Source organism: Wolffia australiana, chromosome 6 (assembly GCF_029677425.1).
Source record: "Wolffia australiana isolate 7733 chromosome 6, ASM2967742v1".
NCBI lineage: Eukaryota > Viridiplantae > Streptophyta > Magnoliopsida > Alismatales > Araceae > Wolffia > Wolffia australiana.
In genome coordinates, this window is record NC_135840.1 from 17,336,708 (window position 1) to 17,356,252 (window position 19,545).

The window sequence follows — 19,545 nt, forward strand, 5'->3', positions numbered from 1 at the left end:
TAAATAAAGAAATTGTTTCCGCCGCTCAATAGTTGTGGAATTTTAGTAAAAGAATATTGTCCAGCTCCGGTTTCTTTCCTTTATTGTTTCAATTTTTTTTGGCACTTTTACTTGTGCTGCCTACCACTTTTCGTTTAACTTGTCAATATGCGGTGGTCTATTTATCGTTGCTTATTAGTTACAATTGAAGATTTTGTAATACAAAAGGATCCCGATTTAAAAACATTTTTTTTAAAAGTATGTGGTGGACTATGAAGTAGGTGAGTTTTCGTTTAAGATCCGACAGGCTCCTACATTCCCACCAGAGTTATACCTTCTTTATATTCTGTCTATCAAATCGCCCTCTACTGCCTCTTGCTGTTCCTCGTCCCCTCGCATCATTAAACAATCTCTGGGTTGCTCTCCACGCTGCTACTGCCATTAAATCCCACCGAGATTCACTCTCCAGGAAAAGGAACGTCGCCTCACTCTATCTCTATCTCTCTCTCTCTCCCTCCCTCTCTCTCCCTCTCCCTCTCTCTCCCACTCACTCCCTCTCTCTCTCTCTCTCTCTCTCTCTCTCTCTCTCTCTTCTTCCCTCTCTCTGTTTCTCCATTTCTCTTATTTCTCTCTCTCTTCTTCCCTCTCTGTGTCTCCATTTCGCTTATTTCTCTCTCTCTCTCTCTCTTCTTCCCTCTCTCTGTTTCTCCATTTCTCTTATTTCTCTCTCTCTCTTCTTCCCTCTCTGTGTCTCCATTTCTCTTATCTCTCTCTCTCTCTCTCTCTCTCTTCTTCCCTCTCTGTTTCTCCATTTCTCTTATTTCGCTCTCTCTCTCTCTAGCATTCGTATTGTTTGTCTTCCATTGGCCATCGATTATAGCTCTCCCTGCCGCTGCTGCCATTAAGAAGAACGCAAGAAGAGTGCTCGTCTTCTCCCTACAGCAAGAATAACGCTCCTCTTCTCCCTCCCTCTCTGTCTCTTTCCTTCTCTCTCTCTCGAAGCAAACGAAGAAGAAGAGGGAGAAGGAGAGAGTTCCACAAAATGGGGAGGCCAAGCTGCTTCAAATGTTGGCGTATACTAATGGTCGTCTATGCCGTTCTTCTGCTTGGTTGTTCATCTCTCACCAGCGGTGCAAGGGACGAGAATTTTCTCTCGGCGGCGCTTCCAAGGCGACAGATTCTCTCATGGATGCCCCCACGATTTCACCCCCCAAAAATCTCAAGTGGCGGCCCCGCCTTCCCTCTCCTCCCATCCGTGAGCACTCTCTCTCTCTCTCTCCTCCCATCCGTGAGCTCTCTCTCTCTTCTCCCATCGGTGAGCACTCTCTCTGTCTCTCTCCTCTCATCGGTCAGCTCTCTCTCTCTCTCCCCCTCTCCTCCTGTCGTTGAAGACTCTCTCTCTCTTTTTCACCGTCTCTCCCTCTCTCTCTCTCTATCTTTCTCTTATCTCATCTTTCTCATCTGTCTTATTCACCCTCTTTTCCTATCACCACCCTCTCTAAGTCTTCTTCTTCCTTCTCCGTCTTCCCTTCTTCTTTCGTACCTCAGTTCTCTCTCTTCTCTCTCTCACTCTGTCTCTCTCATCTCATCTTTCTCTCCAGTTCTTTGCCCATCGTTGTCATGTGTCTTATTTACTCTCTTTCTCTCTCTCGGTCTCTCCCTCTCTTTCTCATTTCATCTTTCTCTCCTGTTCTTTCCTTATCGTTTCCATCTGCCTTATTTACTCTCTTTTCCTCTCACCACCCTCTCTAAGTCGTCTTCTTCCTTCTCCGTCTTCCCTTCTTCTTACGTATCTCAATTTTCTCTCTCTCACTCCCTTCTCTCTCATCTCATCTTTCTCTCTTGTTCTTTCTCTACCGTTTCCATCAGTCTTATTTGCTCTTCCTTATCACCACCCACTTTACGTCTTCTTCCTCCTCTGTCTCCCCTTGTCCTCTATTTCTCTCTATTTTTCTTCGATCTGATGACGCTCTGAATTTCTTCTCGTATTCTCTATCTTAGATCTTTCTCTTTACGTCTTTATTCCTCATTTTCATTCTTCTCTGTCGTATCTTTCTCTCTCTTCTCCATCTGTCGAATTGTCTTCCTCCTCTCCTAACCTTTTTCCTCTCTCTCTCTTTCTCAAGAAGTCTTTCCCCGTCTTCTACTCTCAGACTCCCCAGTTTACGTCTATTCTCTCTCTCTCTCTCTCTCTCTTTCTCCGTGTCTTTCTCTCGTAAGCTTTCTCTTCCTTTCTCTTTCTTCATCTGTCAATTTCCACCTTCTCTCACCGTCACCGGTTCGCGGGTTCACGTCTATTTTCTCTCTCTCTCTCTCCGTGTCTTTCACTTGTAAGCATTCTCTTCCTCTCTCTCTCTTCATCTGTCAATTCCCTCTCTTCTCATCTCTCTCTCTCTCCTCATTCTCTCATTCTCTCAAAGTCTCAAGAATTCTTTCTCCGTCTTCTCCTCTGTCTCCCTGATTGACGTCTATTCTCTCTCTCTCTCTCTCTCTCTAGTTCTAAAACTCTTTCTCCGCTTTCTCCTGTCTGCCTGGTTCACGTCTATTCTCTCTCTCTCTCTCTCTCTCTCTCTCTTTCTCTCCCTAGTTCTAAAATTCTTTCTCTGCCTTCTCCTCTTTGTCTCCCTTGTTTACGTCTATTCTCTCTCTTTCGCTCTCTAGAATTCTTTCTCCGCCTCTCCTCTCATTCTCGCCAGTCCTCTGTTCTCTCTCTCTCTCTATCGGTGTCTTTCATTTTTAACCATTCTCTTCCCCTATCCATCTTCACCTATCAATTTCCGCCATCTTCTCTCTTATTATCTCTCTTTCTCTCAAGAATTCTTTCTCCGCTTTCTCCACTGTCTCCCCGACTGACGCCTATTCTCTCTCTCTCTCTCACTCAAGAATTTTTTCTCCGCCTTCTCCTCTCAGCCTCCCTGGTTCACGTCTCCTCTCTCTCTCTCTCCGTGTCTTTCCCATTTCTCTCCCTCTATCTCTCTTCTTTCTTACTCTCTCTCTCTCTCTATTTCCCTTTCTCTGTCTCTCTGCTCTCTCCTCTTTCCTTCTTTCTTTCCCTTGTAAGCATTCCATTCTCTCTCTCTCTCTCTCTCTACGCATCTCCATCGTATTCTTCTTTCCTCTCACACTCTTAGTCTCCTTTCCCTTGTATTCTTCTTACACCACACAACTCACGTTACGTATCCCAGTCGGTATCGGAGGTGAGCACCAATCAACGACTGCCACGCGTCTTCCACGTCACCGATTTCGGCGCCGATCCCACCGGGTTGAACGATTCCGCCGGACCGATTTCCCTCGCCGTAGAGGCTGCCGTCGCCGCCGCCTCTTCATCAACTCGTAATCTCCTCGCTGGCATTTCCGACTTGGGAGGTGTCCAGATTCACCTCGACGGTGGAAGATACCTCCTCAGCCGGCCCTTACGCTTACCCACCGGTATTGGTAATCTCAAGGTACGTAGTTACTTCTCTCTATCTTCTAACTGATGATTAATTTTTCTATAATGCTATGGTTGTTATATTTCTCACCACGTAATTCTGCTATTACTTCTCACAATCTTCTAAAGTTTTTAGCAAAGACCTAAATGTTGCTTAGAGTCTGAAAACTGTTTATGTTAGAATTCTGCTCCTGTCTTGTCTGTCAGGTTGACTAGTTAATGTTAAAGTCAAAGTAGAAAACTCATGTTGATGATTACGTTGACCTTAAACATAGCTTTAGAACAACATGTAACTAATGTGCCTTCCTTTTTCTTACTTCTCTTTCTTGCTCTCCCTACTTCACTCAATGGATTCTCTCAGCCCAAGCAGGGTCGGGAAGGTGAAGCAGCCAGGTGAGGGGAGCAAGAGGGAGGCGAGAAGTGTATGTATAGATGACTTTTAGACTTTTACTAACAAATATAAAATAAATATTTAATAATTACTTAAGGTCTGGTCTGGTTTGAATCTCGACCCTTATTCTATCCATTTGGCCAGTCAACCCTGCAGTCCCAGTTTGGTCTGACCAACCCCCGGTCCTAAAAGGACAACCCTAATAGTAAGGTCCCTTGTTACATAAATGTGTTTTGCTTTACGAAAAAATAAGGCAAATTTTAGTCCAACCTACCTTCCCTTGGCTACCAAATTCTTCAAAATGTTATCCACCCTACCTTCCCTTGGCTACCAAATTCTTCAAAAACTGTGTTTTCTCCGAAGTTTACGTTTCCTTACTGTAAAATAGTATATTTTTTATTAATTCGCTTCTTTGCTTTGTCCTTTATATTCTATTACCCGTACTTAAATTAAGTTTTTGTTCTTTCTTTCCCATACCCAACTTTTCTACTATCTTATATCCTGCTTTGTTTGCACGACCCGTTTTGAAAGTTATTTGTGTGAATAGCTGAATGATTATATTCTTTGGGTCTAGATATAATTGTAGAAAAGTTGACTGATTAATTCAGTGATAATTCTCGAACTAACCGTTTCACAGATCTTCCCATTTCGAGTACATCACTTCATCTTGCCTCATACTCTTGGATCCTTTTTTCTAGTTCACTAACAATGAGGTTTCAAAGAACTGCATCTCATTTTGTGGATTGTCTTTGGATGAATCTACACGTGTCATAAATAAACACCAACAACGACTAATAAATATTCCTGCAGAGTTTCTTTATGCGTTTACTAGTCTCTTATTTTTCCCTCTTCCCAAAGATCCAGATCCATGCAGCCAACTTCTTACCTTCTGTAATATTTTGGAAAACCTATACCTATATGTTGATCATCTGTTGATTCAGGAACATGTTTTACTGAAGAGACAAGTTCTGATCGATCAACGTTTCATGGATGATGTTTCCTCCAATAGTCCATTAAGCATATACTTTTAACATACAGTGCATAGAGCCATGCATGACGAATAAAACCGCATCTTATATTAAAACCTATTCCACCAAACAAATTTTTCCAAATATTTTTCCAGTTTCGTAGGTTATCGTCCTCTTTTTCTTCTCCCGCAACCATGCCTGTGTCCTGATCATCTGTAAATTCAAGAACATTTCTACTAACGAGACAAGCTCTGATAAATCATTCTTTCATCGATATTTCACCAAACAGTTTAGAGCGAGAAATGAGGACAAACCCATAATATCATCCCAGTTCTTCTTCATATTCATCATCATCATCATCATCATCATCATCATCTTCTTCTTCTTCTTCTTCTTCATCATCTTCATCATCGTAATCTTCATCATCATCATCTTCTTCTTCTTCTTCATCGTCATCATCATCATAATCATCTTCTATAGTTCAAAAAAAAAAAAATCATCATCTTCTTCTTCATCGTCATCATCATCATCATCGACATCTTCTTCTTCTTCTTCTTCTTTTTCATTTGATAGGAACCACTCATGCATGAGTAAAAATATATACCTCCAGTTAATAAACACAAAAACCCATCTCAAAACATCTCTACCGAACTTTCTTTCCCAAAAAAAAACATCTCCACAGAGCTAAATTTCTCTAAATCTTTCTAATTTCAAACACTATCATCCTCTTTTTCCATCTTCCGCCATCTTCGCTAAACTCCGAGCGTGCATGCATGCAATCCAGATCCAGGACGGATCCCTGCTAGCGTCCGACGACTTCCCATCCGACGGCTATTTCACCAAAAACTTTTTAGAGCGAAAATTAAGGACAAACTCGTAATATCGTCCCTGTTCTTCTTCTTGTTCATCATCATCATCATCTTGTTCTTCTTCTTCTTTTTCATTTGATAAGACCCACTCATGCATGAGTAGAAATCGACACCTCCTGTAAATAAACAAAAAAACCCATCTAAAAAACTTCTCCACCGAACTTTCTTTCCAAAAAAAAAAACATCTCCACCGAGCTAAATTTCTCGCGCGTGTATGCATGCAAACCAGATCCAGGACGGATCCCTGCTAGCGTCCGACGACTTCCCCTCCGACGGCTATCTCATCGAGCTCTCCGGCGGAAACGCCGCCCCCATTCACTACGAACTCATAACCCTAAAAGACTTAACGCTAGACGCCAACCACCGCGGCGGCGGCACCGCCATCATCAACTCTCTCCGCACCACCGTCGACAACTGCTACATCGTACGTTTCGCCACGGACGGCGTCCTCGTGCGCGGCGGCCACGAAACCCTAATTCGCAGCTCCTTCGTCGGCCAGAAGATCACCGCCGGGGGAGACCCCGAAGAGAAGAACTTCTCCGGCGTGGGCATTAACCTTTCCGGCAACGATAACGCAGTCACCGACGTCGTCGTCTTTTCCGCCGCGGTCGGCGTTTTGATATCCGGGCAAGCGAATACGCTCTCCGGCGTGCACTGCTACAACAAAGCCAGCGGCTTTGGCGGTGTGGGTATTTACCTTCGCCTTCCCAGACTGACCCAGACGAGGATTATCAACTGTTACTTGGATTACACCGGAATAGTCGCGGAGGACCCCGTTGAGCTTCTCGTGATGGGTTCGTTCTTCTTGGGCGACGCGAATGTCGTCTTCAAGTCCGTCGACGGCGTCGTCCGAGGCGTGACGATCGTTGATAATCTCTTCTCCGGCGGCGGGAATGGCGTGGAGATCGTGAGCTTGGACGAGACTGCACGTAAGTTCTCGGTGGTGGATCAGGTGATTCTATACTTTTATTTTTATTTTTGCGTTTTGTCACAATGAAGTATTCAACCTTCCGTTCTTGTATCTCGTTTGCTTTGGATTGTCTGTTTTGAAAGTTGCAGTAGTCAGTAGGTAGATTTTATCGGTTTGGGTTTAAGTATAGAAACTTGGCTGATCAATTTAACCACGCTTTCTCTGCCCTTTCTATCCGTCTTCCTCGCGCCACATTTTCTTAGAAATTTTTTTTCTAGTTTCAAATAATGAGATTTCAAAGTACTGCACCTCCTTTTTGTGGATTGTGACATAATGAGGTACTCAACCTTCTTTTTTTGCTTCGGATTGTCTATTTTGAAAGTTACTGAAGTAGGTAGATTTTATCGGTTTGGGTTTAAGTATAGAAACTTGGCTGATCAATTTAACCACGCTTTCTCTGCCCTTTCTATCCGTCTTCCTCGCGCCACATTTTCTTAGAAATTTTTTTTCTAGTTTCAAATAATGAGATTTCAAAGTAATACAACTCCTTTTCGTGGATTGTGTCATAATGAAGTATTCCCTTCTTTTTTTGTACCTCGTTTGCTTCGGATTGTCTGTTTTGAAAGTTACAGGAGTAAGTAGGTAGATTTTATGGGTTTGGGTCCAAGTATCAGAAACTTGACCGATTAATTTAACTGCGCGTTCTCATGCCTCATTTTTTTCAAAAAGAAATTTTAGTTTAAAATAATGAGATTTCAAAGTACTGCACCTCCTTTTCGTGGATTTTTTCACAATGAAGTATTTAACTCTCCTTTCTTGCATCTCGTTTGCTTCGGATTGTCCATTGTTAGAGTTGCAGGTGTAAGGAATTGGATGATATCACTTTGAGTGTGGACAGAATAGCAGAAACTTGGCAGAATAGTTTGATTATGCGTTCTCCACCCTTTCTAGCATTCTTCCTCATGCCTCATTTTCTTCAAAAAAATTTCTAGTTTAAAATATTGAAATTTCAAAGTACTACACCTCCTTTTTGTGGATTGTGTTTGGATTCTTAAGCCATGTTTAAAGTGTTTTCTAGTAAGTATCCCTTGAATATATTTATAACTATTGGATTCCAGTAATTGCTATTTTATCTTATCATTTCTGTTCCAAGACACCCTCCGTTGAATAGGATTATTTGGTCCCCTAATTTAAATTCTTCTTATATTTTTTGGGGTGCATTAGCTGGCGGTGGGGAGGAACGAGGTGATTTATTTTGAAACCTTTATGATAATTTACTATTTTTGTTCGATTATGTTTCCTCGGACCTTTTATTAATTTGCGTTTTGTCGTCATAATATTTATATTACTTCTCTTCCTAGCCGCAAGTCAATGACCTTAATCTTCATCTTGTTCACACATAACCTGCTTCCATCATGTACATCATTCTTATATTTCTATTAATATTATTTCTTATTTTTAATCATTTATTTATCGTCTGAAATTTTTATCAGTTTGTGTTTTGTCGCCATGAATCATTCCCCATTGAATATTTATGACAGTTTCGTACCAGTTATTGCACTTTTACATAATAACTTCTGTTCCAAGCCGCCTGTAATTCTCCTTAATCTCCACCTTGTTCACACAATGTAAATTATTCTTAAATTCATCTCAGTGGATCAGGTGACAAGGGGGAAGAGTGCAACAATTTTAAATACTTTAACTAAAATCATTTGCTATTTTTAACTTTTTCTGGGTTTTGTCATGACAATTGCATTCCAGTAATCGTACTTCTATCTTACTGTATCGTTTCTGAGCAACCCACAATCTAAAGTATTGTTGAATTCATGGCGGTGATCAGGTGACGGTGGAGAGAAATGCAGTGATGGGGATGAAGGAGAAGGTGACATCGGCGAAGGCATCGGTTTCAGGGAAAGGGACGACGTGGACGGTGGATTTTTCCTCTGTCTTGCTGTTCCCGGATAGGATTGAAGGGCTGCAGTATACGGTGGCTGTTAACGGAGGTTTGGGGAAGGAGATTGTTGGTCCGCCGTTTTCTACGTATAGAGTGAGGAGGGTGGAGGGGAATAAGGTGATGGTGGAGTCGGAGGCGGCCGTTTCGGCCACGGTGTATGTGGCGGTGGATCAGTGAAGGTTTGAAGGTTTGAAGGTGCCTTGAAAACTATGGTGAGCTGTTTCCGAACAAGCATCTCAATGTGTCTCTGTCTTTCTCTCTTATCTCTCTCTCCATGTCCCTATATTTCTCTCTTTCTCCTCTCTCTCTCTATGTCCCTGTATTTCTCTCTCTCCTCTCTATTTCTCTATGTCCCTGTATTTCTCTCTTTCCTCTCTCTCTCTCTATGTCCCTGTATTTCTCTCTTTCCTCTCTCTCTCTCTCTATGTCCCTGTATTTCTCTCTTTCCTCTCTCTCTCTATGACCCTGTATTTCTCTCTTTCCTCTCTCTTTTTGTCCATGTATTTCGTTCTTTCCTCTCTCTCTGTCTCTGTATTTCTTTCTCATTCTGTCTCTCTGTCTGTCTGTCTCTTTTTTTCTCTGTATGTCTCTTTCTCTCTCTCTGCATGTCTCTGTCTCTCTTTCTCTCTCTCTGCATGTCTCTGTCTCTCTCTCTCTCTCTGTATGTCTCTGTCTCTCTTTTCTCTCTCTCTGCATGTCTCTGTCTCCGTCTCTATATACATTTCTGTTTGTCCCTGTATGTCTCTCTCTCTCTCTGTATGTCTCTTTCTCTGTGTCAGACTAGTGATTGTCCAACCAATATCCGTCCGATATCCGACATCTGACAACCGATATTCAATATCTGGAAAAAACCGGGACGATGTCTGATATTGGATATCCGGGGGGGGGGGGGGGAAATGAGTATCGGATACCGGGTATCGGATTTCAATATCTAGATATCGGAACTGGTACCCGGAAATCGATATCCAGTACAACATAAAAATAAATTTAATCACCACATTCAAAGACTAATGCACATCAATGTCGTATGCTTTTGATGTATTTTCAACCTCAGTTAATATATAGAGCGCAAGATTTTTATTTTCTTCCACATGGGATAACAGGATTCGAAGTTTAATGTAAACTCCGAATCCTGTTATCCCGCATGGAAGAAATTAGAAAATTCGCTCTGTATATATTAAATGAGTCAGACTACACATTAAATGATAAAAGAATATTTTGATCTACATTCGCTATATTAAAAGCACCTTATATATGTTGGTTATTTTATATATTAACACATCGTCCAATAAATAGAGCTGAAAATTTCCTTTTTCTTCCATATGAGATAAAAGGATTGGAGTTTGATGTTAAAATCCAAATCCTGTTATCCCATATGGAAGAAATTGAAAAGATTCAGCTGTATATATTAAACGAGCCACTTAATCAATCAAAAAGCTCCCCGATTATCCTCTTGCCCACGTTGATATGTTCTAACCGCTGATTAATTATGAGTTAAATATATTTTAAATATCCTCTCTAACTTGGATACCGGAATCCGATATCCACGCCTGACATCCGATATCGTCATCCTCCCCGAGAGATGGAGGCGGATGACGACATCGAGACAGATACTGATATCAGATATCGGTACTGTAGCAACCGATATCCGATATCGATATCTGGTATCTCGATATCGATAAAAATGGATACCAAAAATTTTATTTTCGATCTCTGGTACAGCAGAATCAGCTCCATCCCGATATTGCAATCCGATACCGGTATCGGGATAGGCGAACGCTATGTCTGACTCTCTCTGTATGTCGCTCACCCTCTCTCTCTGAATTTATGGCTAATATAAAAATTAATGAAAGCATCCTGAGAAGCTGTTTCTGCAGAATCATCTTTGTCTCTCTCTCATTATATACCTCTATCTCTCTCACTTCCTTTCTATCTACCTGTCTCCCTCTCTCAAATGTATGGGAAATCATAAACATTAATGAAAAAGCAAATACCAGTTCAACTTCAAAATATACTCAATCATATAAATTCAATACGAGATGAACTATGCATCCAATTTGATAAATAATATAATATTAAATTAATTGAATATGCATCATATAATGTGATATTATCTTAAATTTGCATTAAATTAAACTGAATAAACTTTTAATGAAATGACTGTAATATTAGATTAAATTGATTAATGTATATTAATATTTATGTAATATGATTACAATAATATTTGGTATATTAATACATAGTTTACTTTGATAATTCATATAACCTTCCATGTAATCATATAAATATGGAGTTTAATTTTTAATGTTGAAAATTTTGACGACACTCTACGTTGATGATTGATAACAAACAGTTTCCTGAAGTACAATTTCATTTGTTTATTGCATATCTGAGTGACATAAAAAAGAAACTCATGTTAGCTTTGATAATTATCAAAAATGGGGAAGTTTACTTATTCACGTGACAACAATTATCAATTTCAATGAATAGACAGCCTCTTGATTTTTAGGGAATACATTATCTTACTTTAGGCATTGAAATGGAAAGAGATGTTGAGAATGAATTTCCATTCTTTATGAATTTTATTTAAAATTTGGACTTCATTTCTACAGGTTTTAAGAGATAAAGGTTATGTTACTTTTTTTCCTTCTTCTACACAATATAATGAAGCATAAGTGTAGACTCTTGACCAGCTCAAGACGACATGTGTTGGAACTAAGTGGTGGTGATTTTTATTAAGAGGGAGCAAATTAGTGCTTAGGCTTTGTAGTTTGGTTTTCTAACTTCATTTCTTTATTCCTTGAATTACACTGACCTCCAGTTTTTTGCTTGAGCCAGATATCCTTTACCCCAGATTGGGGACCCTAATGTTTTGTAATCCAGCCACTTAGAAATAAAAAATAATTCTGTAACATCTTATTGGAAATAGTACCTGATCGTACCATTTACAGATCACTTTGTAAATGATCAAGATTGTCTTGTCTCTGACTCATTCAGTATCTTCAAGTTTTAGTGGAATTCAAACATCTCAACTTAGATTTACAATTATAAATACTTTGATTGTGTCAAATAATTTCAAATATCAATTTAATTCATTATTCTACCACAATGTGAATTACATCAAATATATAGTCAAACACCAGTAAGTCCCGTTGAGGTAATATATAATCAATCAAATAAGAGTAAATACCAGATTCAATATACAATTCATACTATATTAATTATTGTAGTTACACCTTATTCAATAGCAATATCAGCTTCAATATCATATTTAAGGTTGAACCAAAATTTTATCATTTCACAAAAGGAATTAATTAAGAAACAAGATAATTTTATGTATTTGATTCACACAAATTATTTCCTAAAAAAATAGTTCACATTTTCAATCATGGATAGTTATTTAACGAATGGACCTTTTTGGAAAACAATATCTGGTGGACCAGGATCATACTTGAAGGTGTCATGACAGTATATATAGATGCTCTATCTCCTTGGCTCATCTCTAGTAGTGGTGTCTTAGATCTGAAACTATAATATGATCCCTATATAGAACCATAAGTCTCTCCCTCTATGGAACACTGTCCTCGACGACCAGGTAAGAAGTATATTCTCAATGGCAAGCCCTAATGATGGTTACCCTATATATGAGGAAATTTATGATGCATCCTTATGGACATTGCACCAACTGTGAAAGTGTATGTTTTGAGGAACACTCAAAGTGGAGTATGTCAAGTCAAACATCTGTGGATGGGTTAGCCATTATATCTCATGTAGTCAATCATATCATAAAGTGATCATGACTTAATATATGTTGAATTATGCAACTTACACTGCATCATATTAATTTTTAGTTGGAAATATATGTAGCTCGAAAGCAAATAGCGTATTCTATATATCATTCCATATTCATTGATATAATATATTCATTACAATGCATGTGTGATTATTATAATTGAAGTCCATGAATACATGTAATGACTAAGTGAATTATGATAAGATCATAATATGGTAATCGCTAGACTATAAACATATTCTCTAAAGATTCTTATTCAAAGAAGATTTGGTAAGGACATCAAAATATCCAGCAATAATAGGACTGTTTAATTCCCCTCATATGATGAGTATGAATGAGATTGTTGCCATTAGTGTGGAGATATTAAGGACATATGGTGGGTGTTCTTTGGGAAAGAATTTACTGAATTGATCAGTCTAAATCCGTGAATGGCATTATACCTAGGGTCAATCAGATTGACTCATTTCACAGTTGTGTGTGTGGTCCATATACCTGAGACAAAAAAGATGTCTGGTAAACATAATGTTACTGTCTTTCAAAACGTTGGATAACTGACTTCTGTTATCTTTACTTCCATAAGAATTTTGGATAACCACTCGTGCTTGTAAAATCATGCTTTCGTGAATAATTTCTCCAATAGTCTCTATGAAAAAAATATTTTTCCTATTAAAAAATCAGTGCAAACTCTCTATGTTTTCCACTCAAGAATTCTGTGCTTATGAATAGACATTAAAAACAGTGAGATTGTTACCACTCTCTATGCTTATCACTTAAAAACAAGTTTCTCCCTTTGGACGCCGAGTGGGTCAACCTCGGGATCATGATCACAAGATGACACATGTGGGCGACACTTTTCTGGTTGTGCGAAAGGTACGAAAAGTGATTGATGGTGTCTCCATACCAGTTAATTTGTGTGGACTTAATTATTTTTTTAATCTTGAGCAAATTCAACCCAAAAGTGGTTTAAAAGAATGAGTGGAAAACGTCCCCATCCAAGGGGATGGAATTCTAGTTTTTTTCTATGTGAGTTGCTTGATTCTGTGCTTCTCTTTTTGGTTATGCTCGACTAAGCACAATAAAGGAAAGAGTATTTCAATCTTAAGAATGGGGCATAAAAATATAAACCAGTGATTATATAATCTAATATTATTTTATTATTAATTTTAAATCAATTTAGTGTACTCTCCTATTTGAAGACTAATAGTGATCTAATAACATTTATATGATCACTACATAAAAGGGAGTCTGAAGTTTCCTCAAAAGCTGGCTCAAACTATTTGATCATGGGTGCATTCCCTTTGGAATATTAGTGTTCAACTACGACCGCACAACTACCAATAAATAATGATTTTTAGTTCTTATTCATCTTAATTGAATTTGTAATATGAATTTGAATCTTAACTCTGTTCCTGAATTTACACTTTCATTCACTATGTAACCTTGATGCATGCCCTCTACTCATAGTACTTTCATGTATCTCTTAGCAGATGAATCTGAGTTTCTTGCTATGTCACTTTTGTTCATAAATCAGTCCTAAAGTCGCACCTTTGGAACCTCTCTGTAGTTGTCTATATACGATGATCAATCTACTTTTCTTCATAACCTAGGGCTGTGTTTTAATCTCCAATGTGCCAACAATAAGGGAAATGAGGAACTTTTTTATTTTTAAAAAGAACCTCAGTCTAATTCCAAGACACAGAAACAACATGACATAAAGTGAATATTTGAGGAGTAGAGCAAAATCTGCATCTCAGATATTTTGGAAATTTAACCAAGTTAATGAAATAGGGCCCCAAAACTTCAAATCGAGAAGCGACCAGTTGGTTCACCACCACAATGGAGCAGCGCAAGTTCTTTAGATCTGAAGGGATCTAGTGCCCCACTATGGACTCCTACTGAAATTAAGTTTTGGAGCTGAGCAAGAATTGGCCGTTAGTGGAAACTAATGCAAATATATGTGGCTGGTAAGCCAATCACACATTCCACATCTTGTTCCATGTTCATTAATAAAACATATTCATTATAGTGCATGTGTGATACTTATAATGAAGTCCATGAATACATGATCGGACTTAGTGAGTTATGATGAGATCACAATATGGAGATCACTAGTCGTTAAGCATGTGTTCTAAACATTCCTATTCAAAGGATACACGAGAAGGACATCAAAGTATCTAAATAGAATAACACTATCTAGCCTCACTCATATGATGAGTATGGCCGGTCCCGTAGCCATTAGTATGGAGACACTAAGGATAGATAGTGGGTGCTCTTTAGTGGAAAGAGTTCACTTAATTGATCCGTACAAATCCCTGAATGGTATTATACCTAATTTTCAATCAGGTCGATTCACGTCACAGTTGTTTAAGTGGTCCTTAGATCTGAGACACCACAGACGTCTTGTGGACAGACGGTTGTACTTTGACTATGGCCAACGAATCTCTAATCATGGGATTCTAAACTGTCTTAGTTCGGGTACATCAAGAAGTTCACGAAGACGATTGAGTGGCCAAGATGGGATCGTCCACCCTTGGTATAAGAGGTGACAGCTCAAGGAAGACGATGCGATGAAGTCCTTGGCCAAGGGAGTGAAATATCAGAGAAGAGTTCTCCGATGATTTCTGAATGCATCAGTACTAACTCGGAAGATTGATTAGGATTTGATAGTTGACCATACCCTAAGTCGTCCAAAGAGCGTCAAGTGGATGAGGGACTATACATACACGATAACCGATGACAAACATGTTCCATGAAGTGAGTCGCTACACACTCCTTTTTATCTTCTAGAACACGAGGTGTAGCTTGGCACCCTACGTGTTGGAGACTCGACCTGTCGATTGGGTTAAATTGATCTAACATTAATTAATCTATATGATGATATAGTTAATTAATTTGGAAGGCCAATAAAGGTTATTGGGCCACTAGAGTCGTTAATTAAACTGATACATGAGCCTAGAGGGTCACACTCAAATGGTCTTTTGAACGTCGGAAGATATACTTAAGTTTTGGGTTTTTTTATGAAAAATACCCCATTTAGTATAAATAGGGAAAGGCCCTGTAAGAAATTCACCAAGGCAAGAATTGTTCAGGGATCTTTCCCTTTCTTCTCCTTTCTCCCCATACCCCCTCTCCATCCCCGATACGATCGGGACGACGTAACGACGTCAACGGAGAAAGAGCGAAGCTCATCAACGAGAAGGAGGAGATTCGACTTGTCGAGGATCACGTGGATACGTCTAGAGGCTGCACACTTGAGCAGCTCGACTCGTCTCGCTCTAGGATCCAAGAAATCACGGATCCAATCCGTGCAAAGGTACTTCATTTTATGGTTTTATTGATGTCGTTCAATTCTGTTCAAGTCTTTTGCTGCGGAATGTTTTGATTTATTCATCCATGTCAAGGCCTCTAGAACTCAAAAAAATTCCATTTTTACATTGGTTTAAGACCATGATTTATGCATACATGATTTTCACAGGGGCAAGAAATACTTGATCATATGATTTAAGACCACCTACATGTTTGTTAAAAAACCACTTTAACTCCAGGTACAGGGGAGAGGAAAATGACAACTTTGCATCCCAAAAATATGCACAGAAGTCACAATGAATGAGACACGTGTTTCCAAATGTTTTGTAGCAAAGTAAATGTTATCCAATTATTTCAGAACATAAGGTGTGACTTTTTAAGCATAATATGAAGCAAATGAAGAATCAAATTCATAATACAGATTAGCTAAGATGAATATGAAGGTTAGAAAGTCAATAAATATTCGAGTTTATGAGCGAGAGAAGAGTAACATATAAAGAAGATGAAGATTCACAAAGTTAGCATTACATCAATGATGCACGACTAATGGAAATCTAGTAGCATCGGTCTGGTGCCAGTACAAGAAAAGCAATTAAGGTTGTATGCCGAAATCACTTCATGCAATAGCCTATTAGAGTGGGGAGAGAGATGGAGAAGCTGCATGGTAACATGCAAATAAGCATGATAATTAATCCTAGTTTCATGCATTTAAGAGCATAATTAAGCTAATTTATGAAAGTTATTATGAATTTTAATAATTTTCACCAAAAATAGATAAATTCACCAAATATCCATTCTCCACATTTAAATGATTCTATTTTGAGTTTTTTATGATTATAGTGAAAAATAGGTTTAAAAAGAATTAATTTGGTGAAACTTTTGTGTAAAATGGAGTTGTAAATTAAAAGATATTTACTTTTGAATTTTAAGAAAATTTTTATGGAATTTATTGAAAAGTTTCTAAATGTTTCTCATGTTAAAATTACAAAATGGGGATTAGCCATCGGGCTGACATGGCAGGCGCACCTAAGTTGCGTGCAATGTTAGCATACACGGAGCAGATGTGGTGCTGATGGGGCACATGTGTGTGCACATGTGCGCACTTATAAGAGGATCAAGGGGCGCGCCTGTGCGCGATTTCAATTAGCTAAGATATGCCCTATTTTTATAACCAAGATTATTTTGAAATTTTTCCATGTGGGACTAACTCCATTTGGAGAAATGTGGGATGTGGATGCATTAGATCCATCAGATCAGGATATTAGGAGGTAAACTCACCTCCTCTTCTTTTGTCCTTTTCTGCAGATCAAAGGGCAAACCGATTGGACAGTCCATGACCGATCAGATCATAAGAGAAGCAGATCCGACGGCCAGAAAAGAACTCGCATTGGAAAAGGAGGATCCAACAGCCAAGATTGATTCCGCTCTTGATGATCAGATGATCCAACGGCTGAGGATTGATCCGATCGTCAAAAATCAACAAATTGGCCATAAAAAATCAACAAAAAATTGGAAAATGCCTAAAAAATAGGAAATTGAGGCAATTTTGAAAGGGCCATAACTTCTCATTCTAGAAGAGTTTGTGGCTGAAAGTTTTTAGACAGTTTCCTCTCTTCCACTAGAATCCAATGGACTGGTCCCCCTATAAATAGAGGTGCATAGGTCCTAAAATTCCTTCTACTCTTTTGTCTTTATCCATTTAGAAGACATTGTGAAACAAAGGCTTTGGAGTCCCAATTTAGGTGTTTTTTCTTTATATAGTGAGTTCATTCCCTCTCTGGATCTATCTTTGTGTCTGATGCAACATAGCAAGGCACCGGGCGCAATATACGGGCTCATGAAGGGAGATTAATGCTTGGGAGCATCACCAAAAGAAGAGGTCAGTTCCTAACACTTATTTCGGAATTTTATTTCATTTCTAGTCCATTTTATTCATCCATTCCACGTTTGCCTATCTCTCCACTCTCTGTTATAAGTTATTAAACCCTATGAGTAGGAATTAAAAGCTTATGCAATTCATTCCTAGTTAGGGCTTTCATAGGAAATCCTTAATTAGGGTTTTTCATTTTAATTACTTCATTCACTCATCCAATTATAATTCCATGACTTTGGTATCATCATAAACTCTGTTATTAATTCTTAATACCTATGAGTAGGACTTAAGAACTTATAAGTACAAATTATTTACTTAGAATCACTCATACACATTTAGCTATCTCTTCTTTCCACACTCTCTCATCTTAATCCCCTTCTTAATCATTGATTTGCTTTAAATATCAATCTTAATCACCAAGTCTTCTCTTTGGTTCGACCGCTTACTCAGCAATGTACTCTAGTAATAAGTGAATTAGGGTTTATTATAAATTTTATTGCATAAATTTCAGAATTACACATCGACTAGGTTAACAACCTAAAATTTGACTTATCATTGCATTAGCATTCTCTTTACTTAAAAAGAAAAAACACATAAAGAACTTGAACTTCTTTACTCCATAATGTTTATCCGCCATCGCCTTTGTGACTTCATTTGATTTGTCACTTCGCTCCCACTTTCTCTAGGAAATTTGCCCAAAAGTTGGGGGCCGAAATGAGGCCACCTTCACAACCTTCTGCCTTCTATCCAAAAAACGTAAGTTCAGTTGACTTGAGTTGCTCAACCACCCCACCTCTTTCTTACCCAGTGCACATGATGCACAATGGAACCTCCCTCATGCTGGGAGACAGAGTGGGGCATAGCTAAGAGCATATAATCCTACTTGGCATAAGTGGCTTCCTGCCATACTAGAGTAGTCCAATATGCGGTTCCAAGGATTCCACCACATCTACATTCATTTCCAATATGATCGTGAAACACCACAACTTGTAGGATGCTGAGGTCTGGAATTGAAAGTAAATTTTTTTGTTTGCATCTTCCTATTTTTCGTGGAAAAGAAAGGTTCTGTTCTGAAAGATATTATTTCCGTAGAGCTTGTCCCGTATGACCAACCAGTACTAAAAATACACCTCCTTCTATGCCACCACTCATAAACACTCCTAAAGTTGTGTCACAAACAAAAAAGTCTAGAGTTAAAGGTTAAGCATCTAAAGAAAGTAGAAAGGTACAACTTTAGGAGTGCGGGTGAAAAAAAATGTTTGGGTGAATCTGAACTCAGTAAGCATCATGTGGTATTTCAAGTAGTTTAACTACCAATTGACGATCCCAATGCGTATGATGAAGGGAAAGCATCAAATGGTAGAAAAAAATCAACAACTGCAAACCTATTTTCAACATGCTTGGAAAAGGTAGTAGGTTCCTAAAAGAATTAACCATATAGATATAGTTTTATTTGTTGTTGCTGTAATAATGAACATGAACTTGTATATTGTGAAATTATGAAATGGGCAAACAATAGGAAATACCCACGCATGGTGAACTCAAAATCCACCGGCTTCACCCACTGCTACATCTGCCCTTCCTGCATAACCTTCTCTAAGAATAGGTAAAGCTTACAAAGTGATGGCGAGGACGCCAACACATCACCGTCGAACGCGTCGCCACGGTCAACCGGAGTCAACACGCTTGCTATGGACCCAACGGCGAAGTCAACTTAAGTCAACCTGCCACGGTCAACCAAAGTCAACACGCCGCAGCCGTCGACAAGCACGTCTCCACCCGTACACGTCCCTACGCGCGTCATGACACGACGCTAGAGACAGATCCAGAACTGCCTTTTGGCGTGACACGGCGCAAGTCTTTACTTTCTCTTCTCTAATTTCTCGTCATTTTCTCTTTCCTCCAAGGCCTATATATAGGCCATTGTTTTCACGAAACATTAGGCAGTCATTCTTCAAGAATTGAGTTTTTGTTTAACTCTTCTTGGAGGACTGCCCAGCCTCCCTATCCTCCCTCAACCCTAGCACCGCCGTCGTCGTCGCCGCCGCTGCCACTTTGCGTTGCCGGCCTTC

At 39.1% G+C, this 19,545-nt stretch overlaps 1 protein-coding gene across 3 annotated transcripts; it reads left to right on the forward strand.

Moving 5' to 3' along the window:
* The first annotated feature begins 350 nt into the window (after positions 1-350).
* LOC144704907 (polygalacturonase QRT3-like) lies at positions 351-9,019 on the forward strand. 3 transcript variants are annotated; one of them, XM_078577489.1, is made up of 4 exons: positions 351-1,234; positions 3,165-3,425; positions 5,867-6,589; positions 8,388-9,019. In XM_078577489.1, exons 1-4 carry the CDS (start codon positions 1,022-1,024, stop codon positions 8,676-8,678), a joined length of 1,488 nt encoding a protein of 495 aa, XP_078433615.1. In that variant the 5' UTR covers positions 351-1,021; the 3' UTR covers positions 8,679-9,019. The 3 variants fall into 3 exon arrangements, with proteins under 3 accessions (XP_078433615.1, XP_078433616.1, XP_078433617.1); XM_078577490.1 differs by having other exon boundaries at positions 5,873-6,589; XM_078577491.1 differs by having other exon boundaries at positions 5,867-6,566; positions 8,388-8,643.
* Positions 9,020-19,545: the final 10,526 nt, after the last annotated feature.

Coding starts and splice junctions, on each gene's coding strand:
- LOC144704907 (XM_078577489.1), top strand. CDS start 1,022: ATGGGGAGGCCAAGCTGCTTCAAATGTTGGCGTATACTAATGGTCGTC. Junction 1,235..3,164: donor CCTTCCCTCTCCTCCCATCC/GTGAGCACTCTC, acceptor TACGTATCCCAG/TCGGTATCGGAGGTGAGCAC. Junction 3,426..5,866: donor CCGGTATTGGTAATCTCAAG/GTACGTAGTTAC, acceptor CATGCAAACCAG/ATCCAGGACGGATCCCTGCT.